This window comes from Coregonus lavaretus (assembly GCF_964263955.1).
Source record: "Coregonus lavaretus genome assembly, chromosome: 9".
Lineage (NCBI taxonomy): Eukaryota > Metazoa > Chordata > Actinopteri > Salmoniformes > Salmonidae > Coregonus > Coregonus lavaretus.
The window spans coordinates 30,887,276-30,913,905 of NC_139996.1; the positions used below are offsets into that span (position 1 = coordinate 30,887,276).

General features: G+C 40.4%; 1 protein-coding gene across 1 annotated transcript; it reads left to right on the forward strand.

Moving 5' to 3' along the window:
* Positions 1–7,846: 7,846 nt before the first annotated feature.
* LOC311134724 (alpha-2,8-sialyltransferase 8B-like) lies at positions 7,847–22,229 on the forward strand (the record flags this gene model as incomplete). The annotated part of the gene is made up of 6 exons (XM_084168495.1): positions 7,847–7,944; positions 10,649–10,705; positions 13,001–13,144; positions 13,233–13,490; positions 20,527–20,820; positions 21,944–22,229. 6 exons carry the CDS (start codon positions 7,847–7,849, stop codon positions 22,227–22,229), a joined length of 1,137 nt encoding a protein of 378 aa, XP_084024621.1.
* Between the last annotated feature and the right edge of the window lie 4,401 nt (positions 22,230–26,630).

The following is a 26,630-nucleotide window of genomic DNA, read 5'->3' on the forward strand; positions in this document are numbered from 1 at the left end:
AAAATAATCCAGACATGGTGTCATTTTCACTTTAGTTATTTACAGAGAAAATATACAGTTTAAGTCGGAAGTTTACATACACTTAGGTTGGAGTCATTAAAACTCGTTTTTCAACCACTCCACAAATTTCTTGTCAGTTAGGACATCTAATTTGTGCATGACAAGTAATTTTTCCAACAACTGTTTACAGACAGATTATTTCACTTATAATTCACTGTATCACAATCCCAGTGGGTCAGAAGTTTACATACACTAAGTTGACTGTGCCTTTAAACAGCTTGGAAAATTCCAGAAAATGATGTCATGGCTTTAGAAGCTTCTGATAGGCTAATTGACATCATTTGAGTCAATTGGAGGTGTACCTGTGGATGTATTTCAAGGCCTACCTTCAAACTCAGTGCCTCTATGCTTGACATCATGGGAAAATCAAAAGAAATCAGCCAAGACCTCAGAAAGAAAATTGTAGACAAGTCTGGTTCATCCTTGGGAGCAATTTCCAAACGCCTGAAGGTACCACGTTCATCTGTACAAACAATAGTACGCAAGTATAAACACCATGGGACCACGCAGCCGTCATACCGCTCAGGAAGGAGACGCGTTCTGTCTCCTAGAGATTAACGTACTGTGGTGTGAAAAGTTCAAATCAATCCCAGAACAACAGCAAAGGACCTTGTGAAGATGCTGGAGGAAACAGGTACAAAAGTATCTATATCCACAGTAAAACAAGTCCTATATCGACATAACCTGAAAGGCCGCTCAGCAAGGAAGAAACCACTGCTCCAAAACCGCCATAAAAAAGCCAGACTACGGTTTGCAACTGCACGTGGGGACAAAGATCGTACTTTTTGGAGAAATGTCCTCTGGTCTGATTAAACAAAAATAGAACTGTTTGGCCATAATGACCGTCGTTATGTTTGGAGGAAAAAGGGCAATGCTTGCAAGCCGAAGAACACCATCCCAACCGTGAAGCACGGGGGTGGCAGCATCATGCTGTGGGGGTGCTTTGCTGCAGGAGGGACTGGTGCACTTCACAAAATAGATGGCATCATGAGGAAGGAAAATTATGTGGATATATTGAAGCAACATCTCAAGACATCAGTCAGGAAGTTAAAGCTTGGTCGCAAATGGGTCTTCCAAATGGACAATGACCCCAAGCATACTTCCAAAGTTGTGGCAAAATGGCTTGCTTAAGGACAACAAAGTCAAGGTATTGGAGTGGCCATCACAAAGCCCTGACCTCAATCCTATAGAAAATGTGTGGGCAGAACTGAAAAGGCGTGTGCAAGCAAGGAGGCCTACAAACCTGACTCAGTTACACCAGCTCTGTCAGGAGGAATGGGCCAAAATTCACCCAACTTATTGTGGGAAGCTTGTGGAAGGCTACCCGAAACGTTTGACCCATGTTAAACAATTTAAACGGAATGCAACCAAATACTAATTGAGTGTATGTAAACTTCTGACCCACTGGGAACGTGATGAAATAAATAAAAGCTGAAATAAATCATTTTCTCTACTATTATTCTGACATTTCACATTCTTAAAATAAAGTGATGATCCTAACTGACCTAAGACAGGGAATTTTTACTAGGATTAAATGTCAGGAATTGTGAAAAACTGAGTTTAAATGTATTTGGCTAAGGTGTATGTAAACTTCCGACTTCAACTGTATATACTGATATAAGGAGTTTACGTGTAGGCAGATAAATGAATTACCTCTATTTGATATGTGTCTAAAGCACTCAATCAGTCCTCTATACGTATACTGATGTCCTAAAATTATTGAGCAATACTTGATATCGGTTTCAGTCAGAATTTTATGTCACTATTAGCTATCTGTGCTGATTTATCCAGATGCTGTAAAAGAGCTCATCGCATAGACACGCCTGATTCATAATGTTCAACAGCACCATGATTACCAAATGTTTTAGTGTTTAAAATAGCTTTCCCAGAGCATATGTTGGTACTTTGTACTTGCTGAGTGTCTTTTGAAAATGTGCAGTGCATTTATCTGGTCTGCTGTTTAGACAGGCAGTCCAATTCTGATATTTTTTCCACTAATTGGTATTTTGACCAATCACTCTTTCAGAGCTGATCTGATTGGTCAAAAGACCAATTAGTGAAAAAATGATCAGAATTGGGCTGCCTGTCAAAACACAGCTATATTGATATGGCTTAGATTCTCTTTTGAGCCATGCCAGATGAACTGAGTTAACACTGGTGGAGGGGAAAAGAGTGCAAGGCAGGGTTTTAAGAGGAGGCCTAGAGCTAATCATCACATTTTTACTTTAGCCATTTAGCAGACGCTCTTATCCAGAGCGACTTACAGTTAGTGAGTGCATACATCATTGTATTTTTCATACTGACCCCCCGTGGGAAATGAACCCACAACCCTGACGTTGCAAACGCCATGCTCTACCAATTGAGCATCCCTGCCGGCCATTCCCTCCCCTACCCTGGACGACGCAGGGCCAATTATGCGCCGCCCCATGGGTCTCCCGGTCGCGGCCGGCTTACGACAGAGCCTGGATTCGAACCAGGATCTCTAGTGGCCACTCGGGAGGTCAGTACACCAGCCTTCAAAGTGTTTGGCTATACAGTATCACAGACACAGACAGGAACTATCAGCCCACATGCCTTTCCTCTCCACTCCACTGGCTGGAGGAAACAAGAGAAACAGTCTTTACATCCCTCTACGTTTTAGTTGGAGGCTTTCCATTCTTCCCGTGTGGGCAGTATTCTACCTCTATCTCTTAATTAAAGTAGAAAAACATTGTGCTACAAAATGGGCTCACAATTTCACTGTGTGCATGTTGATACTTGTTCTTTGATAGCCCTTGATAATAAAAAGAACAACCAAGGAAGTCATATAACATTTTAAAGATTGCAACATTATGGGATGTGTTTGATGTTGCTTTCTGTTTTATAGTCAATTTCTCAGAGACCATATTATTCCAGGGTGTTGGATGTTCACAGCGTTGGATGTCCATTGTAATCCTTGATTACATCCTTGATTGCATGCAGTTGTTTACTGTGGTACAAAGCCAATGGTTTACATCCGAGAGAAAACGCAGGACAAAAGACCCATTCCCTGCTGTCGATTCTTACAAGGCGACGCGCAATCTTATCCCAAAGCACATTTGTATGTGTTTAAAACCAATGACAAATGGCTGAAACCAATGCTGGCACAGATTTAATGGTAACAGTGTTGTGTTCAATACTTATCTGTGTATTGCAGTCTGACCGTAACCCTATTTTTTTCTGGGTCTTGTTTGTCATTGATAGGGATGACAGGAATTTATGAGAGTGACAGTTTTTGCAACAGAGAGTTGAATAAAAAGATTAATATAACAATACACACATAGTTGACAGCACTAGCACTGCAATAAACATGTTATTCTAAGGAGAGAAACACAGGAAACGGAGAGGGAAAGCATAAGAAATCTGTGATAAATCACCAACCATTTGAGTACGCAATAATTGAATACCAGTCTCAAGATGCTGCAAAATCAAACAAGGCAAATAATTGTGCTTTGTTTATCTGTACAGTATGTGTGTGTGTGTGTGTGTGTGTGTGTGTTTACACTGCATTTGTTATGCTTTGTTTCATGTGGTGATCCATCAGCCAGGCTGGCTATTGTATCACACTGCACATAATTCATTTGGGGATTCATCACGGAAGCTGATTTCTCCAGAGACCTGCGCCTCTGGTTTGTTAAAGTACATAGCATTTATTTTATCAATCAAACTAGCAACTTCGTAATGTAGCAGAAGTCTATCCCTCAGGTCTAGCCTATTAAAGCAGTGCCAGGTCTTTCATGATTGAAAACCGCCAACATAACCCACATAAAAATATACAATAAAAAATACCTATTCCATTTAAACTTTAAGATATTCTTCAAATACTAACAATTACTACAATATTACCAAGCGTAGGTTTCCATTATTTTCTACACATAAATACATCTTAAAACATATATTTTGATCTTATAATGACAATAATTAATGATGTTGTTAATATGACAAGTATTTTCTGTTATGACAAGTGTTCTTGTAATCAAATATCACTCCGTAATTACCATTTGTAAGAGCTTCAAAATATTTCTGAACATACAGGACAAATGTCAAGAGGTATGGGAGTGCACTCACAGTGCATTACCTTGTACAACAATCATCATATTCTCAACTTGGAGTTCACTGCTAAAAGCAACTGATTGCTGCTCTAAGAAAAATCTACTTTTTGCTAATTCCAACCCATTGTTGATGTAAAAGATTTCCTGGGAGTCCTTTAAAGCCCTTGTGCCATTTCTCCCAGCATTGTCTTCCACCGTTGGTTTTAGCCATCATCATGTCAGACAGCACAGCGAGACGCTTCAACAAAGGAGAGATGCTCATGTATGCCAATTGGTTCCAGCATCAGAGGCACCTCAATTACAAACACACTCCTCGAAATGTATCACACTTAGAATGCTGATCACACCAAAGCCCTACAAATGCAATTATCATTCTTTTAAAAAATCGTATTCTGAAAGTAACATCCATGCATGACAAGCCTCCTGTCTCCAGGCTTGTTCGTCCCATCCGGTGCTGTCAAACTAATGAATGCTTCACCTTGTGAATCAAACACAGCATCATAAAACATGACAGTTTGAAACTGTAAGTAAGATGGAACTACCATTTTTAGCATCACACTTAAATCCATGCATTCATATTCAAAGGAATATTAATATTCTAGCCCAATGGAGCTTGACTGGGTGACATTTAGAGGAGAACGAGAGGTTGATGTTAATTGTCTTACTGTAGAGGTCACAGATTGATTCAGAGAGGTTTGCTTAGCTGAGATATGGCCCAGAAAATATACTGTGAACCAGTATCAGTGCGTGGGTAAATTCACTGGGGAAGCCAAGCCCCCCACATAAAATGCCATATTACAACCTACACTACCGTTCAAAAGTTTGGAGTCACTTAGAAATATCCTTGTTTTCGAAAGAAAAGCAATTTTTTGGTCCATTAAGATAACATAGAATTGATCAGAAATACAGTGTAGACATTGTTAATGTTGTAAATGGCTATTGTAGCTGGAAATGGAAAAGGTCCTCAACTGGCAGCTTCATTAAATAGTACCCGCAAAACACCAGTCTCAACGTCAACAGTGAAGAGGTGACTCCAGAATGCTGACCTTCTAGGCAGAGTTGCAAAGAAAAAGCCATATCTCAGACTGGCCAATAAAAATAAAAGACTAAGATGGGCAGTCTGAGATATGGCTTTTTCTTTCTGTTCTCCATATTGAACTTCCATCCTTTCGGGCCAGGGGCACAACAATGTATGAATTAATGGTTGGGTCAGAATCAGCGTTATAATAATTGGCCAATACAGAGAATTAAGTAAAACCACAAGTCTAAATCCCTATTTCCATCCATGGCTAATTTAGGAAAGGGACAATTTTAGCTAGCTGGCTAGCTAGCCACTGGAGGACAACAAGACCACGAAATGCAACAATTCAAGTTCTTCTGTCAATGACATATGCTTCAATAGGTTTTGATAGGAGTGATGCCAAATCCAAGCTGGCTTCCCTTGACACTGTTTTGGGTGCACCAGGACCATTCACTGTTGAGCTCGCTCAGTTTAGCTCAACGCAGATTGGCTAATTTTTTATAATTTTTTTGTCAAAGGAGGACAAATGCTCGCTGGCTTCCCTTGCCTTCAATGCTACGGGTGGCAACAATGTCAATCTTGTTTGGACCAGACAGCATCAGATAGATGGCCTACACCAGGGTTCTTCAATTCCGGTCCTGCAGGGCCGAAACACTTCTGTTTTTTATTTCTACCTGGTAGTTAATTGCACTCACCTGGTGTCCCAGGTCTGAATTAGCCCCTGATTAGAAGGAGAGGATGAAAAACAGAGGTGTTTCGGCCCTCCAGGACCGGAATTGAAGAACCCTGGCCTACACGTAGAGAGACAGAGGGGCGCTGTTTCGCTTGCTCGGATGGTTTCTCCTGTGAGATACATTCAGCCTCTTGTGAATTGAAGAAAAATTATGAAACACAGAGAGAAAGATCAATTGTTTAATGTTATTACTATTTTTTGGTTGATTTTTTTGGGGAAGCCTGGCTTCCCTTGGCATCCATGAATACACGCCACTGCTGTGAACAATATCTGACTGTGTTGAGATGCAGCTGACTGACAAAAGCAAACAATGATAAATCAACAGATAAATCTAATGCATTGGAATAAAGGCTATTTTTATCAAGGACACATGGCAAACAAATTGCAAAATTAGCAAGTACAAAGGAAAATCTATGTGTTTAAAGGAGCTCAGCTGAGGCCGAAATACAGCACTACTGAGTGGACAGTGCAGTGGACAGGGAGACGGTTTGTGCAGCCATGTAAAAATAATCTTGAAATATAAATATATGGAGATGGGTATTTTATTTTATGACTGACTTTAAATCAAGGTCAGTGTTGTTATTCCCACTGCATAACAGACAACAGATAACATTTTTGTAGTCCCCCGGTTCGAATATCTTATATTGTTTGTGTTCAAAGTGGTGGACTTGAAGCAAAACCTGTCAGAGAAACTGAGGTGGTGCAGTATTGACAGCCTGTCTGCTGATATCAAAATGCTGAAAAGGGAGAATAGTTTGGAGAAGCTTTTTCTGTCTTTTAGAAATACTTTGTGGGATGTGCACATGTGATCTGATTCACAGTTGAAGAAAAATCATATGCATTTACCTCAGTACCACTACCACACACAACCCATGACACTCCATGCAACAAAATCCTTAAAAGGTTTAATGGAGCAATCCATTTCCAATGTCACTAGACAGATTTATTGGAATGCTGTGCTGAAAGAGCACCATTGGTATATGTACCAGTGTACCAGTATGATGAGCCAATAAAGTGACAAAATGTACAGTATATGTAAATGTTTTTTAACTGAGAACTGGCGCTAGTTAATTCCTCTCTTAGGTCTTCAATCACTCACCCATCCATCTGCCTGACAAACTAAATTTTCACTGACTCAACATGCCTATAAATAAGACATGACAACCATTAAGTTGAAAGCTGAAAGGTTTTGCATTGGAGCGAGGAGAGTAATCAGACTCAGAAAGGACAACCAGCTATACAAAGGATAATTTATGATATGCTGACACCAGAATGCTACCCAATAAACATCTTTATGATACAACATTTGTTTTTTAAAACATTATCTCAACAAACCTAACCTCACAAAGGCAGCAATGACAGATTATATGATTCTGTGTCTATGCTATTTATATGATGAATGGTTAAATATAGACAATTCATATTAATTTGATGACATATGGTAGCCTAATAATGCCAGGTGGTCCCTTGAACCTGGTTTTCAGTCCTGCAACAATAGTCAATCCCAATTCAATGACGATCAGACAAAGGTAATAGATAGTAGCCAATTATAGCAGCCTAAGCCTCCAAGAGCAGCTATAGCCTACCCTACTGTAGAAAGCCATAAAGCGTGCTGTACCTTTAAGCTTGAAGTATTTTCCAAATTGCTCGGATTTCAATCCCAATGTAGTTTCAAGCACAAGCTTTGAAAGTTTGACTGGGGGAATGGAGGTGAGAATGAAAACAGTGCCGCTGCTTTTGGGGAAAAAAGGGAGAGAGAAGAAAACGTTATAAAAGGACATGAACCTGGAATTTGTTACTAGACAAATGGTCTTCGTTTAAAATGAACATTGAAGAATATTGGTTGACATATTTGAGTTTAATTGCGTACTATCTATCAATGTCAGTGATTAAAAGGATCATATATTCAATCGATTTGGATTTTTGAGTGTAGCTTCGATTAGTTCTGCAACCTTCTCAGTCATGCAGTTAGAATTCCGAACATTGATGTTTGGAATTGTAACAGTGCTGGTAATATTTCTGATCATTGCTGATATTGCTGAAGTCGAAGAAGAAATTGCGTAAGTAGAGCGGGGGTTTCTGATTCGATTTGTTCATCCATTTTGTTTTACGTGTTATCTAGTTGTGAAAATGCATTACTCAAATAAATATAATTATCTTATGTTCATGTTAAAATTGTTAGATTCTGCGTTATCTTCACTCATTCAGTTTAGAACTTTAGAAGATGTTGAGCACTCTTACATTTCTCCAGTAGGATGTATGTAGGCTGAATACATGTTTTGTCCATTTCAAGGTTACAAACCCCTGTGCATTTATTCATTCGTTCTACTCCTATTCCTTTACTGTACATCTACACTCTTAGAAAAAAAGGTGCAATCTAGAACCTAAAAGGGTTCTTCGGCTGTCCCCATAGGATAACCCTTTGAAGAACCCTTTTTGGTTCCAGGTAGAACCCTTTTGGTTCCAGGTAGAACTCTTGTGTTCCATGTAGGGGGACAATGTACTGGTAATCAGATAGTTTCAAATCAAATCAAATGTTATTTGTCACATGCGCCGAAAACTACAGGTGTAGACCTTATCCTGAAATGCTTACTTACAAGCCCTTAACCAACAATGCAGTTCAAGAAATAGAGTTAAGAAAATATTTACTAAATAAACTAAAGTAAAAAATAAAATAAAATAAAAAGTAACACATTAAAATTACATAACAATAACGAGGCTATATACAGGGGGTACCGGTACCGAGTCAATATGCAGGCGTACAGGTTAGTCGAGGTAATTTGTACATGTAGGTAGGGGTAAAGTGACTATGCATAGATAATAAACAGTGGGTAGCAGCAGTGTAAAAACAAAAGGGGGGGAGGGGGTCAATGTAAATAATCCGGGTAGCCATTTGATTAATTGTTCAGCAGTCTTATAGTTTGGGGGTAGAAGCTGTTGAGGAGCCTTTTGGACCTAGCCTTGGCTTCGTTTCAGTTGTAACTCTACACTGTTAGCTCTCTTCAGTGAAGAATACTGTACTCTTTAACAGCTGTGTCAACTGGATTTTGCTCTAATTCTATTGCATTTTCATAATAAAAACAGTGTGTATAGTCACGGTTTTAGAAGAGGTACTAACACAATAGAACAGACCACTGTATCAAAAGGAACCAGTACAATAATTGGAAGCCCTGTTTCTTTCCACATCAAACCTTGAATCAATAGCATCATCAGGCTGAGCTGAGGCACCCCAGGGCTTCATGAAAAATGGCATGCGCTTGGTGGTTTTGTTCCACACTTCAGTGTATCCTGTTTGCACTCCAGCTCCAGTCATGTCATGGTAGAGGGCTGTTTGGTGGGTGGCTGTGTGGATAGGAGATTACTGTTTGATTTGCTACTGAGAGAGCAACAGACTAGTGACAGAAGAAACAGTTTGCCTTTCTCCAGACATAATTGAGCCCTGCAGCAGAAATCCTCTATTACACAAATACAACTCTTGAAGCTTGGAAGATACATGCGCTGCAAACAGTTCTGCCTTGGAGACTTCTGGGGCTGGAGAGAATGATAGCACAAGTCTCAAGATTCTTATAGCTGTAAATGTTAAGCAGCTGGAACAGTTGGTACTGTAGCACTTTGTCTTACGGTACAGAAATGACCAGGTACTTATTAACGAAATGATGGTGGTAATTACTCAAAAATAATCATGTTTATATGGTAATTACATTGTAATAACCTATGAATTACAAATGTTTCATGAAGGAGCTTGCCTATATTAGTACATATCTCCACTCCAAGAACAATAGAATAGCTGTGTTGCTCCCTGGATAGCACAGCTATCACAGCTGTCACCATCATTTCAGCAGATTGAATGCTCTTGGCTCCTGTTCTGCTGCCTGGTATATTAGTGATTGTCCTTGCCTCTGTAATATCTGACACAAGATGCAATTGCACATACCTAATTGGGATTTTCACTCTCCATTTGCACCTTCCAAATAATGGAGCCGTAGTATTATGGTACTGTGTGCTTGCTCTAATTGATTTTCTGGAGCTTTATAGTTTTACACACCCCGTGAGAGTTGGGTTTTTGAAACAGATATGTAATGAGATTTTTCTGTCTTTTCTTTATTACATTGAGATTGTGGTCATAAAAGGCAATGATGATGTATCTAATGTTGTATATCTTGAACAGTAGTCCATGCTACTCATAGTGTACAGATTATATACCATTCAGGTTACTCTATACAGGATTTGTAGAGGATGTTGACCAACTACACCTTTTTATCGAGATTCACAAGCACCGGTAACAGTCAGATTGGTAGATCAGTTGGCATGTCCTGTTTTTTCCCTACCAGGGATCATATGACACATTGGCTTACATGCCTCTTTAATGACAAGCATGGCCTTCAGCGCACATTTTTCGAGCGTTATATCAATGTAATGGCTGTTCTGTTTCACGGTCTGACTACGTTTTGATGCATGCTCTTGTCCTTCATGTTCACGTCAACGTGATGAGCCTACTGCTCATCTAAATACACATTAAGAGCGTAGCCATATACCATATTCTGACAGCTTGAGTTATATATGTGATGCCTGGAATTTGATTAAACCACCTCTTGCCCTCACTTTTCATGTTCTGCACAATTCCATTCATCTGACAAGAATATTATAAAATATTATTTTTTGTACAGTTTTTAAAATATTTTTTAAGCAATACAAAACTTACACATACAAACAATATTATGAATTATTCTGATGGTGGCTATAATTACTTTTTTCTTGGTCTAGGAATATTGGAGGTTCCAGAAAATTGTACATGCACAGCCTCATTCCCAAGCCCAACAGGTTTGTCAGGCTGGTCTGCCCCTTCTTCCATTGCCTTCAGGTTTTGTAATACTCATCAATTCAGTTATTCTAGCCTTTTATTTGCTATCTATCAGAGCTCATATGCTTGCAGACATGTAAAATAATGAACAGACTTAATACACATGAACATATCAGCAATCTCATTACCCTATGATTGGGTTTTGGCCTAAAGCAAGAGAAAGAACCTGAATAAAAAACATTAAATTGCTTGTTTCCATAGAAACATGTAAGACCTATGAGATTTGGGAAAGGTGCATGGATTACAGAATTGTGTGTATCTATTTGAAATAATTGATAAATCACACAATTGATGTACAATCTCTGATGTATACTGAACAAAAATATAAACGCAACATGCAACAATTTCAGTTAGTTCATATAAGGAAATCAGTCAATTGAAATAAATTCATAAGGCCCTAATCTATGTATTTCACATGACTGGGAATACAGATATACATCTGTTGGTCACAGATACACTACATGACCAAAAGTAAGTAGACACCTGCTCATCGAACATCTCATTCCAAATTCATGGGCATTAATATGGAGTTGGTCCCCCCCTTTGCTACTATAACAGCCTTCACTCTTCTGGGAAGGCTTTCCACTAGATGTTGGAACATTGCTGCGGGGACTTGCTTCCATTCAGCCACAAGAGCATTAGTGAGGTCGGGCACTGATGTTGGGCGATTAAGCCTTGCTCGCAGTCAGAGTTCTAATTCGGGGTTGAGGTCAGGGCTATGTGCAGGCCAATCAAGTTCTTTCACACCGATCTCGACAAACCATTTCTGTATGGACCTCGCTTTGTGCACGGGGGCATTGACATGCTGAAACAGGAAAGGGCCTCCCCCAAACTGTTGCCACAAAGTTGGAAGCACAGAATCGTCTAGAATGACATTGTATGCTGTAGCGTTAAGACTTCCCTTCACTGTAACTAAGGGGCCTAGCTTGAACCATGAAAAATAGCCCCAGACCATTATTCCTCCTCCACCAAACTTTACAGTTGGCATTATGCATTCGGGCAGGTATCGTTCTCCTGGCATCCGCCAAACCCAGATTCATCCGTTGGACTGCCAGATGGTGAAGCGTGATTCACCACTCCAGAGAACGTGGTTTGACTGCTCTAGAGTCCAATGGCCACTCCAGCCAACGCTGGGCATTGCGCATGGTGATCTTAGGCTTGTGTGCGGTTGCTCGGCCATGGAAACCCATTTCAGATATTGGCAGGAACTGGGACATGCTGTTGTACACGTCGATCCAGATTATCCCAAACATGCTCAATGGGTGACATGTCTGGTGAGTATGCAGGCCATGGAAGAACTGAGACATTTTCAGCTTCCAGAAATTGTGTACAGATCCTTGTGACATGGGGCTGTGCATTATCATGCTGAAACATGAGGTGATGGTGGCAGATGAATGGCACGACAATGGGCCTCAGGATCTCGTCACGGTATCTCTCTACATTCAAATTGCCATTGATAAAATGCAATTGTGTTCGTTGTCCGTAGCTTATGCCTGCCCATACCATAACCCCACCGCCACCATGGGGCACTCTGTTCACAACGTTGACATCAGCAAACCGCTCACCCACACGATGCCATACACGTGGTATGCAGTTGTGAGGCCAGTTGGACGTACTGCCAAATTCTCTAAAATGACGTTGGAGGCGGCTTATGGTAAGAAATGAACATTACATTCTCTGGCAACAGCTCAGGTGGACATTCCTGCAGTCAGCATGCCAATTGCATACTCCCTAAAAACTTGAGACATCTGTGGCATTGTGTTGTGTGACAAAACTGCACATTTTAGAGTGGCCTTTTATTGTCCCCAGCACAAGGTGCACCTGTGTAATGATCATGCTGTTTAATCAGCTTCTTGATATGCCACAACTGTCAGGTGGATGAATTATCTTGGCAATGGAGAAATGTTCACTAACAGGGATGTAAACGAATTTGTGCACAACATTTGAGATAAATAAGCTTTTTGTGCTTATGGAACATTTCTGGGATCTTTATTTCAGCTCATGAAACATGGGACCAACACTTTACATGTTGTGTTTATATTTTTGTTCAGTTTAAAAATGATAGAAAATAAGTCTAATTAATGATGTAATGAAATGGACTATAGGGCTTTCATTACACATTGGATGGCTTTACACAGAGGACATGGTTGTTCAGTCACACTGCTTTTTTAAGTGTTGACATTCATTCTTATATCACATGTATCAAAGTCATGTTGCCTTTAATTTAGGATGGATGCCTCTCTGTCCTGTCATAGAAATGTAGCAGTGAAGGCCAATCCTAAACCATTAGTCAGTGAAGGGGAGGACAAGAGCCCTGCTTCTCCTTCATACTCAAATAATACCACCAAGCTCTCTTCAGATAACTGGACGTTCAACAGGAGCCTCTCCAACCTCATCAGGTAGGCCTACCTCTGCATTGGTTTCCATCAGGTCTCACACTCCTCTAAGCTAGGTATTCCCTCATGGATAACTTATTTTCTTCTATAGGAAGAACATCCTGAGGTTCTTCGACCCAGAGAGGGACATCTCTATTCTGAAGGGCACATTGAAACCTGGAGATGTCATCCACTACATCTTTGACCGTCAGAGCACTACCAACATCTCAGAGAACCTGTACCGGTTGCTGCCCACTGTGTCCCCCATGAAGAACCAGCACCACAGGCACTGTGCCATCGTAGGGAACTCTGGGATCCTACTCAACAGCAGCTGTGGGCCAGAGATAGACTCCTATGACTTTGTTATCAGGTAAGGTGTGCTCTCGTTCTCCGTGGCCGACGTGAGTAAGTCATTTAAGCATGTTAACTCTCGCAAGGCTGCCGGCCCAGACAGTATCCCAAGCCGCGTCCTCAGAGCATGTACAAACCAGCTGGCTGGAGTGTTTACGGACATGTTCAATCTCTCCATATCTCAGTCTGTTGTCCCCACTTGCTTCAAGATGTTCACCATTGTTCCTGTACCCAAGAAAGCGAAGGTAACTGAACTAAATGACTATCACCCTGGAGCACTCACTTCTATCATCATGAAGTGCTTTGAGAGGCTTGTTAAGGATCATATCACCTCCACCTTACCCAACACCCTAGACCCACTACAATTCCCATATCGGCCCAACAGATCTACGGACAACGCAATCACCATTGCACTGCACACTGCCCTATCCTATCTGGACAAGAGGAATACCTACATTATATACACTGAGTGTACAAAACAAAACCTTTTGCCCTCAGAACAGCCTCAATTATTCGGGGCATGGACTCTACAAGGTGTCAAAAGCGTTCCACAGGGATTCTGGCCCATGTTGACTCCAATGCTTCCCACAGTTGTGTCAAGTTGGCTGGATGTCCTTTGGGTGGTGGACCATTCTTGATACACACAGGAAACTGTTGAGCGTGAAAACCCCAGCAGAGTTGCAGTTCTTGACACACTCAAACCAGTACGCCTGGCACCTACTACCATACCCCGTTCAAAGGCACTTACAGCTTTTGTCTTGCCCATTCACCCTCTGAATGGCACACACAATCCATGTCTTAATTGTCTTAAGGCTTAAAAATCCTTCTTTAACCTGTCTCCTCCCCTTCATCCTCCAGTGTTAAATTCAACACTAGTCCAGTGTCTATATGGGTCCTCACTTTTCAGTGTTAAATTAACACACTGCTTACTGTAAAGCATTATTTGCATATTTCCCACAGAGCCTTGCCAAAATTAGAAAAGTGTAATATCAAAAAATTTAGCTAGCTAGACTATCTTACCCATGCTCTGAAATTGGAGTAGATAGCCAGAGCGAATTTACCAGCTACATCTATCAACAGTTGTCGCAGTGGCATTCTATTGAAATGGATCTTGCATAGTGGAGTCTATGGTTAAAACATGTAGCTAGCTAGCTAGGTAAACAATGAAGCATAATACCAACTCATGATGTTACTACCCTGCATGAATCTGCAGGTAGTTAACCAACCAGATTCAATGTTAGCTAGCTAACATTAGGCTATAACTAGCAAAGCAAATGGCTCTGAGGTACGAATAATAAAATCATACCCATGACACTAGCTAGCAAGCTAGCCAGCTAACGTTAGCTAGCTAGCTAACAGTACACTTTAACTTGAAATTAAAACGACTTTCTGTCAAAATTAGAAACGTGTAATATCTGAAAATGTAGCTAGCTAGACTATCTTACCCATGCTCTGAAATTGGAGTAGATAGCCAGAGCGAATTTACCAGCTACATCTATCAACAGTTGTCGCAGTGGCATTCTATTGAAATGGATACTTGTATAGTGGAGTCTTTTGTTAAAACATGTAGCTAGCTAGCTAGGTAAACAATGAACCATAATCCCAACTCATGACGTTACTACCCTGCATGAATCTGCAGGTAGCTAACCAACCATGTTCAATGTTAGCTAGCTAACATTAGGCTATAACTAGCAAAGCAAATGGCTCTGAGATACAAATAATAAGATCATACACATAACGTTAGCTAGTGAGCCAGCCAGCTAATGTTAGCTAGCTAACAGTGCACTTTAACTTGAAATGAAACCACTTTCTGTCAAAATTAGAAACGTGTAATATCTGAAAATGTAGCTTGCTAGAATATCTTACCCATATATTTTACATTTACATTTTAGTCATTTAGCAGACACTCTTATCCAGAGCGACTTACAGTTAGTGAGTGCATACATTTTCATATTGGCCCCCCGTGGGAAACTAACCCACAACCCTGGCGTTGCAAGCGCCATGCTCTACCAACTGAGCTACAGGGTACATCAACTGGCTTGAGAAGCGAAAGTATTCACCCCTCTTGGCATTTTTCCTATTTTGTTGCCTTACAACCTGGAATTAAAATTGATTTTTGGGGGGTTTGTATCATTTGATTTACACAACATGCCTACCACTTTGAAGATGCAAAATACTTTTTATTGTGAAACAAACAAGAAATAAGACCCAAAAAAACAGAAAACTTGTGCATGCATAACTATTCACCCCCCTAAAGTTAATACTTTGTAGAGCCACCTTTTGCAGCAATTACAGCTGCAAGTATCTTGGGGTATGTCTCTATAAGCTTGGCACATCTAGCCACTGGGATTTCTGCCCATTCTTCAAAGCATAACTGCTCCAGCTCCTTCAAGTTGGATGGGTTCTGCTGGTGTACAGCAATCTTTAAGTCATACCACAGATTCTCAATTGGATTGAGGTCTGGGCTTTGACTAGGCCATTCCAAGACATTTAAATGTTTCCCCTTAAACAACTCGAGTGTTGCTTTAGCAGTATGCTTAGGGTCATTGTCCTGCTGGAAGGTGAACCTCTGTCCCAGTCTCAAATCTCTGGAAGACTGAAACAGGTTTCCCTCAAGAATTTCCCTGTATTTAACACCATCCATCATTCCTTCAATTCTGACCAGTTTCCCAGTCCCTGCCGATGAAAAACATCTCCACAGCATGATGCTGCCACCACCATGCTTCACTGTGGGGATGATGTTCTCGGGGTTATGAGAGCTGTTGGGTTTGCGCGAGACACAGCGTTTTCCTTGATGGCCAAAAAGCTCCATTTTAGTCTCATCTGACCAGAGTAACTTATTCCATATGTTTGGGGAGTGTCCCACATGGCTTTTGGCGAACACCAAACGTGTTTGCTTATTTTTTTCTTTAAGCAATGGCTTTTTTCTGGCCACTCTTCCGTAAAGCCCAGCTCTGTGGAGTGTACAGCTTAAAGTGGTCCTATGGACTGATACTCCAATCTCCGCTGTGGAGCTTTGCAGCTCCTTCAGGGTTATCTTTGGTCTCTTTGTTGCCTCTCTGATTAATGCCCTCCTTGCCTGGTCCGTGAGTTTTGGTGGGCGGCCCTCTCTTGGCAGGTTTGTTGTGGTGCCATATTCTTTCAATTTTTTAATAATGGATTTAATGGTGCTCTGTGGGATGTTCAAAGTTTCTGATATATCTTTATAACCCAACCCTGATCTTTGGTTTTAGAAGTGGGGGGACATAAATATTATGATATATATATATATATATATATATATATATATATATATATATATATATATATATATATATATATATTATTTTTGAAAGTCGGACAAACACTCCAAACAGCCTACCCGACCGCTCGGAGGCGTCCGCATGATCCTAAAGCACACCGTTGCCTCGTTTTGTATCACATTCCAATGATAAAACTGGGGGGGGGGGGGGGGGGGGGGGATTTGTTTAGAAAAATGTATGTTATTTATATTTGAGAGGGATAAGATTAATTAATCAATCAATGTACATGCAAAAACATAGATATTGAAACAAACAATTCTAAAAATCAACCTGCAATAGAGCATTCTGGTAAATATGATAGGCGTGGTTTTGGTTTAACACTGGTTATTAACATCAACACTGGGATTCTTTTACATGAATGAGTCTTAACTTAATTTAACACCTGAATCAACACTAGAAATGTTACACTGAAAAATCAACACTAGGGAACACGGGCCAATTTGCTGTGTATAAAAGTTAATTATGAGTTAATTTATCACAAAATTTGCAGTGGAATATTCAGGATAGGAATGTATAAAAGCACTATACATCTTTATACTCATAACCTTTATGTAAGCACAGTCCCTTAGATTTCACAAATACTTTACCTTGATGAATCAATGCCACTGCACTAGAACACATATTCTCCACACCTTTGAAATGCCTGCTACTTTTAGAAATGAACAGCAATACTTACAGCAATTAAATACCTGCTGGGTAAATGTGACATTTTCAAAAGCTACTGCTATCCACCCGAAATCTAATGAGGTGCTTTAGAGAAGCACTGCCGTTTATTCCTAGGACTGCTACACTCATTTACCAGGGGAGAATGTCTATCTGCAACCATCCGTCAATGCTGCTCTGTGCTAGTGTGTCAGCAAACGGCTTTCTGTGAGTGGGTTATTTATTGCTATATCACTGCTTTGACTGTCAGTATAGCAACAGAGAAAGTACAGCTATGCATAGCAATGTTACAACTACAGATGTTATGGTGGAAGAAATCCAAGGTTGCCTAACTGTGTTTGAAATGAGGGAGGATGATTTAAAAAAATTAAGACCATGGCCTTATTTCTATTACAGCATATTGGATGACTGTCATTCATATCCCATTCACCCAGCTCAATCTAACATCGAAAGGTTTAGGCTACTACGTGATACTCCAATTTTCCCTGTACCCATCATGAGGTTGCTACAACCTAGCCTATGAATGAAAGTTTACAACGTAGGTGCACAGGTCGAGATAATTTTAAGTAATCAAGGTGACAGACTGTGATACATTCAATACTGCCTTGCACACTCTTTCCTGCATCTAGCTGATCTAGGGTGTAATCATAAGTCCAACAGTTGCAAATTAGAGTTTCTATTGGACAAATTTATGTTTATCCCCATTTTGTTCCATTTGCTTCCATTTAAGAAAGCGTTTTTCAACAGAATCGGCAGAATGAATACACCCCTGATCACAAGCAAACACAGTTCACTTTCATAGCAGCCACATAAAAACAGCATGATCACTGCTCTTTGTATATATAATTCCTTCTCGCAACTATCTACGCGCTCTCCTCTCACCTTTTCCATTTGCTTGTGGACTTCAGTGCACAACACATCAGCTTTCTGTGACCAGGCAAAGAAGCATTTCGAAGCCAAACCTTCATATCATGACCGCTAATCGCTACACACAGCCTACATTGTAGTCACATCAAAGTGAACATACTATAACAAATGCGTTAGTAAACCCACTACAATCATGCAGTACAGTGTACAGTCAGAAAGCAGTTTAGCAATTACACCGGCGGGCCCCGGTGACAATAAATTAATCAAATCAAAAGCCAACCTTGACTTGGATAGCCATAACCAGCTAGCTAATACAGCATCCCTCTCTGTTTGAGCCGGGTGTTTGAGTAGGCTACACTAGTTAGCTGCATTCACTAGCTAAGTGAAAGTGAAAATTTAAGAAAATACAACCAAATATAGCTAGCTAGCTCTCTCTCTCTCTCTCTTTCTCTCTCTCTCTCTCTCTCTCTCTCTCTCTCTCTCTCTCTCTCTCTCTCTATATATATATATCTCTCTCTCTTTCTCTCTATCTCTCTCTCTTGCTACTCCTTAATTTTGGAAGAAATTAATTTGTTAAAAACTGTTCTACTATTGTTTTTCTCTCTCTTTGAGTCAACTACTCACCATTTTATGCACTGCAGTGCTAGCTAGCTGTAGCTTATGCTTTCAGTACTAGATTAATTCTCTGATCATTTGAGTGGGTGGACAACATGTCAATTCCTCCGGAAGTTGTCATAATTACTGTGTAAGTCTATGGAAGGGGGTGAGAACCATGAGCCTCCTAGGTTTTGTATTGAAGTCAATGTACCCAGAGGAGGACAGGAGCTATCTGTCCACCGGCTACACCATGGTGCTACCCTACAGAGTGCTGCTGAGGCTACTGTACACCTTCATTGCAAAACAGTGTGTTTTAATCAATTATATGGTGACGTGAATATATTTCATATTGTTTTTTAAATGATATTTTTTAATGTTTCACTATAAAAAAATATAAAAAAATTCACTGAGGAGGATGGTCCTCCCTTTCCTCCTCTGAGGAGCCTCCACTGCATCATGAGTATGGGTAATGAGAAGGTAGAGCACATAAATCAGGGGTGTCAAACTCATTCCATGGAGGGCCTAGTGTCTGCTGGTTTTAGGTTTTTCATTTCAATTAAGACCTAGACAACCAGGTGAAGGGAGTTCCTTACTAATTATTGACCTTAATTAATCAATCAAGTACAAGGGAGGAGCGAAAACCCGCAGACACTCGGCCCAGTTGTGGAATGAGTTTGACACGTGACATAAATCAATGATGCAGAGAGGTATCTGAACTAATGGGAATTGGGAAATATGCGAAACCATATCATTATTTCACAGATCGTTTGGAAGTGGAATCATAGTATATCTCGTATCTTTTGATTCCTGTACAATAATTGCCATACTGTAGCAAGGCAGTAGATTTTCGATGATACATTTGTACTGCTGTAATGAAATTGGGATATTTGAAGTCCCTCATTACCTTGGGATGGTGTTTTTCCCCATCCTCCTTGTGTAACTTGATCTACCGTCTGGATATGCAGAGCCATACTGTATGCCTCCATGGTGGAAGAGTAAATCCCCAACCCCCCTGCTGCTGGAGTGTCAGATCAACAGGGCAATGGCAAGACAGGTCAGGATGGGTTGGCAGAGAAAGACATGGCTTAGCAGGGGCAGTTAGCTGGGAGGGAGTGATGAGGGATTTGCTGAGGTATTCAGGTAGGGAGATAATGCCTCTGCTCACAGCAGTGCTCAGTTAAACCTGACTCTGGCTCTCACACAGCCACACATTTTTTAATAGATACAGGACATTTTATGTCCTCTTTGATCATTATCTCTCTGTGCATTGGTACTGTATAGTAATCACTTTTACTGAGGTCAGTCAAGTAACCTTCTTTGGACACCATACCAACACATAGCAGGATGACACATGGAATACATTCATTAGGGTTTTGAGTTGCAGTGCACCCATGAGCTAGGTGTGTTTGGTATAGGGTTATTCTTAGCTGACTGAGTATGTGCTTAATGCATGTTGAACAATGTCAGAGCTACCTAAATTAATGTATGTGGAGTTTACAAATCTTTATGGACGACAGTAGGATTGGGCCAATTTATGAGTTCTGTGGTTTGACCTTAATATTTGTGAAAGACTAATCAAATGGACTATATGATATTAGAGTAATTTAGATAAATGTATCTTTGCAGATGTAACCTGGCGCCAGTGGAGGAGTATGCTGGGGACGTGGGCCGGCGCACCAACCTGGTGACCATGAACCCATCTGTGGTGCAGCGGGCCTTCCAGGACCTGGCCAGCGAGGAGTGGAGGGAGCGCTTCCTGCAGCGGCTCCGGGGCCTCAGCGGCAGCGTACTGTGGATCCCAGCCTTCATGGCCAAGGGAGGGGAGGAGAGGGTGGAGTGGGCCATCCGTCTCATCCTGCTGCACACAGTGGATGTGCACACCGCCTTCCCCTCACTGCGCCTTCTCCATGCTGTCAGAGGGTAAGAGGGCTCTTTGTTACACTGCAGCTCGTAGTCTGTCTGTACACCTGTGAGCTCCACAATCCAGGGCCTGGAAGGCACAAATTAAGCAGCAGTTCACAGATCCCCTGCTATTTTTAAAGGGAGTATTAGAGCTACTCAACAGGCCGTTGGTGACTAACTTACTGCTGCTGGCCTCTCTGCCAGCTGTTGAATTTGCAGAAGGAGGACAGTTAGCCAGCAGTACTGATATTTTTTGTACTGTATTTCTACAAAAAGCCTGGAATCTTCTCTGAAAGGGCAATAAATGACTTGAAATGCAGGGAAAATGCTCATAGAAATGCAGTGCATGTCTATGACCTTTAGCTACAGTGGTGCTTGATAAATGCCAAACTGAATACTTTCCCCTGGGCTTCTGCTTCTCTGAGTACTAGATGCCCTTTAAATAGATCCACCATTGACCTCCTACTAGTCCTAGTCCACTGCTAGGTCACTGGGCTCCTCTCTGAGTATCTAGAGGTCAAGGTAGGCCATACTGGGCTGGGCTGGGCTGTGCTGTGCTGTGCTGGGCTGGGGGTCTGTGAGTGAGAGGACCAGATGGGGCTTGCTTTGTGACTGCAGGCCCCAGACCCCTCAGTCTTATTACAATTCAGTTCCTCTACTCGAGCCCACTGGCGCCTCAGCATACATCCACCCAGAGATCTGAGTGAAAGCCACCACATAGAGAGAGAAAGCGTGCTTATTGTAGGGGCTTATTCAAGGGTGAGTGGACTGCCATTGAAGTGCTAAGAATACAGAGGGTTCAGTGCTTTCTAATGGATATTGGCTTCAATGCACTCATCCTCTTTATCAGGGATAAAGTCTACCAGACTTTGACAGTCTTTAATACTATTGTATTCCTGCTATGTGTTATCTGTCATAGGACCTTGGCGTGTGTGCAAGTGTCCACTAGTTCCATAGGTTCTGTAGATTTTTTTTCCAGATACGAAGGAAAATATTGAACACTGAGAAGAAATAGCTCTAGCCTAAAACAAACATTCCAAAGATTTCCTCTCAGGTATTTTTTTCAGATGTCAGGTGACTCTTCAGTGCCTTTAAATACCTTTACCTAGGTTATATAACTCTCTCTTGCTCCATTCTTTAGGTATTGGCTGACCAACAACGTCCAGATCAAGAGACCCACCACTGGTCTGCTGATGTACACCATGGCCACTCGCTTCTGTGAGGAGATCCACCTGTACGGTTTCTGGCCTTTCCCTCAGGATTCACAGGGGAAACCAGTGAAGTACCACTACTATGATACTCTGACCTACACGTACACGTCCCATGCCAGTCCACACACTATGCCACTGGAGTTCAGGACCCTGAGTTCACTCCACAGACAGGGGGCGCTGCGGCTCCACACTGGCTCTTGTGATGCAGGAACGTAATCTAAAAACAAGGACTGTACTGTATGTCTCCAACAAAATGACCCCTACGCTTTTGGGAAAATACCTCCTGCTCAGTTGATGTCTGTCAGACACGGACATCTCAGAGGAAATACTTCCTGTATGAAACTGTTATAGGACACTTTTATGTAGCTGTGAATTTAGTTCAATGACAGTATGCAGGATACTGCATGTCTTATTTGGGCTGACATTGTTGTCCTACAAGAGACATGAGCACTGAAGAGTTTTTAACATTTCTACAGTAACCTGTGAAAATTATACCTAAAACAGACACTTTTTGCTTTGTTAAACAAAAACTAATTTATGTTGGTATATGCTGTTTTCAACTAGAATACTTTTTCCATTTACATGGAGTGTGTCATGTAAAATTTTTGTAATTACAACATTTATAAAAACTTTCTCCAAGGGCTTTGTGAATGTGAATTTAACTACTAAGTTATCAATAATGTTTGTCTTGATATTTTGGTAATTATTCCTTTCAATTATATGATAAATCTACTTCATCACTACTGTTGGAGACATCATGACATCATATTAGACAGATCCAAGGCAGGAGCACCAGCCTGCAGGGCACTGGTTGTGCCACAAGATGGAAGCACTTCTGCATAAGGAAATTATGAATAGTAGTACATTTAGTTTTCCACATTTTGTTTATTAGTGAACATGGGTTCAACTACATGCTACTGTGTGATGGTTTGTGAGCTCTCACCTTAAATTGGGAATTGTATTATTGAAAGAGTAGCCTAATAGTGTAGGCCTAGTTTCTTATTTTTGCCTTAACTTCTTCTTCATCAGGGAAACTGGTTTGTGGTATTTGGAAATCGAGACCTTGGGACTATAAGGTTATATCTGCGCAAAGCATAGTTCTGAGATATTGAGCATTAAAGCTTTCACATCCCAGATCTCAGAAATGTTTTGTAGTGAATTATTTTCTTTCGGAACCCATTAAGGTCCTCACCTTAAATGTACCTAAAGTGCAGAGTATCACAATTCTAAGACATTTGTAAATCCGTTTTTCTTAGGTGGGCACAATTGCAGATTGAACCTTATGGCTCTGAAATGTCATTCTGGGTTGAGCCACAGGATGTTAAAATGATTTCAATTTCAATAGAAAAGTACAGATATTTAATCATTAAATAAAGAGAATACCCTTCATCCTTTCTAATCACATTATCAAATATATTAATTCATGTTCAACATACATTTGTTAAAGCGATAATATCCTATGGATAACTAGCAACATTGCTAAAGCTTAGCTGTGGATGAGTACATTTATATATGTTTCAAATCTCTGACACCCAAAGTCAGTAAACTACTTGCTAGTTATCAATAAAAAAAAAAATTAAGTATTTTTTTTAAAGGACAGGAAACTATGATATGAATAATCAAGAACTTGGGACTTCAAGGTTCTATCTGCAAAATGTAGTTTTGAGATTATGAGTATTTTTCAAGTCCCAGATCTCAGAACTGTTTGTGATATCTTCCTGTTTCATGACTCAATAAGTATATCACCTTACATACAATTATTTTTGATTGACAACCCAGCATTGTGTGATTGGAATGCAGACAGAACCTTATAGCACCAAGTTAAAAAGTATTTGCGCAGATATAACTTTGATTTTAAATGTTTGTTCATCATAAATTAACTTTTTCAAAAATCTGACATTTCTCACAGGTAAAGGACCACCTAAAGATGAAAAACTCATTTTTTACCAAAGTATCAGATAGAACCTTATAGTCCCAAGGTCACGAAATACATTATTGCATTTCTTTCCTTGTACTGTTTGGGGTGTGATGTATAACGAGTCTTTGAATGTAGTGTTTGCCTTTTGAATGTATCCACTGAATTCAACTTGGAGTTAAGAAATAGCTGCATGCAGCAATCACTGATGTCAAAACACCAATGTTGGAAAAGATAGTAAAATAATAACCAAAAGAAAAAACAGATGTTTCAGCACCTTCACAGCTTATTAAATGGTCTTAAATATGATCTACAGAGGCAACAACCAGTTGCTTATGAGAGGAAGCTCTTCAAGCCATGGGACTCCAGTCATCCAGGGCAAACATTGGCTATTATTAGTTTCCATAGAGTGCTTTGTCTGAGGCAGTGTACTGTAGTAATGAAGAATAGAGGCACTCAACTGGAATGCAAAATGTTTAAGCGATAACACAGTCAGACAGGGAACACACCCAGCTGTTCACACACTGCTGTTTACACAGGAACAGCCAACAGCAAACTCCTGATCTTCAACTGTTCCCTGGGGGTTTGACAATTTCTCCTTAGGAATTTGCCTCTTAAGACCATTTCCAAATATAGGTGTGTTTAAGACCTTGGGTTGACGTTGGCTAATGCTTTGCAGATATTCAGAAGGTTGTGCTTGTTTTATGGTTGTTTTACTATTTGTCCCACCCATCAATAAGTAGGATGTTGTTCCTGTGATAATGTTTTATAGTATTGTGTTGAAGAATAATATATCTCCATCAGAGGATGCTGGTGGGATGCGCTATAGGAGGACATGCTCATTGTAATGGCTGGAATGGAATCAATGGAACAGAGTCAAACATGTGGTTTCTATATGTTTGATATGTTTATACCGTTCCATTTATTCCATTCCAGCCATTACAATCAGCCCGTCCTCCTATAACTCTTCCCACCAGTCTCCTCTGATCTCCATCAATGGGACATCATCGGCAGACAACTTGTTATCAACAAATAATGTGAACGTCTTGGTTACGCAGGCAAGACCTAGAATTGTTTGAGATGGAATGTGTGTGTGGTCCTCTGTAGCTCAAATGGTAGAGCATGGCGCTTGTAACGCCAGGGTAGTGGGTTCGATCCCCGGGACCACCCATACGTAGACATATATGCACACATGACTGTAAGTCGCTTTGGATAAAAGCGTCTGCTAAATGGCATATTATTATTATATTATATTATATATTTAGTAGTCTGCAGAATGACCATCTGTTTATCTGCACCTCTAGCTCAAGGCAGCTGTGTTAAAGAAAGTAATATTTAATTCTAAAAGTCGTTTCAAAGGTTGGGCAAGATGTTCAGTACGCTGGTGTTCTCCCAGAAACAGAAAATGTTTGCCTCCACTGCGGGAACATTCCTCTGTTAATACAGTGCCTCCAGAAAGTATTCACACCCCTTGACTTTTTCAACATTTTGTTGTGTTAAAAATGGGATTAAAATGAATTGAATTGTCATTTTTTGTCAACGATCTACACAAAATACTCTGTAATGTCGAAGTGGAAGAAAAATTCCCACCCAAAAATATGACCGAAAATAAAACACTAATATATTTTGATTAGATAAGTATTCAACCCCCTGAGTCAATACATGTTAGAATCATCTTTGACAGCGATTACAGCTGTGAGTCTTTCTGGGTAAGTCTTTAAGAGCTTTGCAAACCTGGATTGTACAATATTTGCCCATTATTCTTTTAAAAATTCTTCAAGCTCTGTCAAGTTGGTTGTTGATCATTGCTAGACAGCCATTTTCAAGTCTTGCCATAGATTTTCAAAAATCGATTTATGTCAAAACTGTAACTAGCCCACTCAGGAAAATGTAATGTCGTCTTGGTAAGTAACTCCAGTGTATAATTGGCCTTGCGTTTTAGCTTACTGTCCTGCTGAAAGGTGGATTTGTCTCCCAGTGTCTGTTGGAAAGCAGACTGAACCAGGTTTTCCTCTAGGATGTTGCCTGTGCTTAGCTCTATTTCTTTTATTTTTATCCTAAAAAACTCACTAGTTCTTGCCAATGACAAGCATACCCATAACATGATGCAGCCACCACCATGCTGGAAATATGAAGAGTGGATTTGCCATAAACATAATGCTTTGTATTCAGGACAAAAGTTCATTTCCTTGCAAAAAAATGTTTACACTTTAGTGCCTTTTGCAAGCAGGATGCATGTTTTGGAATATTTTTTATTCTCTACAGGCTTCCTTCTTTTCATTCTGTCATTTAGGTTAGTATTGTGGAGTAACTACAATGTTGTTGATCTATCCTCAGTTTTCTCCTATCACAACCATTTAACTTTGTGACTGGTTTAAAATCACCATTGGCCTCATGATGAAATCCCTGAGCGGTTTCCTTCCTCTCTGTCAACTGAGTTAGGAAGGATGCCTGTATCTTTGTAGTGACTGGGTGTATTGATACACCATCCAAAGTGTAGTTAATAACTTTACAAAATCATCTACCAATAGGTGCCCTTCTTTATGAGGCATTGGAAAACCTCCCTGGTCTTTGTCATTGAATCTGAAGCTTGAAATTCACTACTCGATTGAGGGACCTTACAGATAATTGTATGTGTGGGGTACAGAGATGATGGGGTCAATCAAAAATAATGTTAAACTCCATTATTGCACACAGAGTTA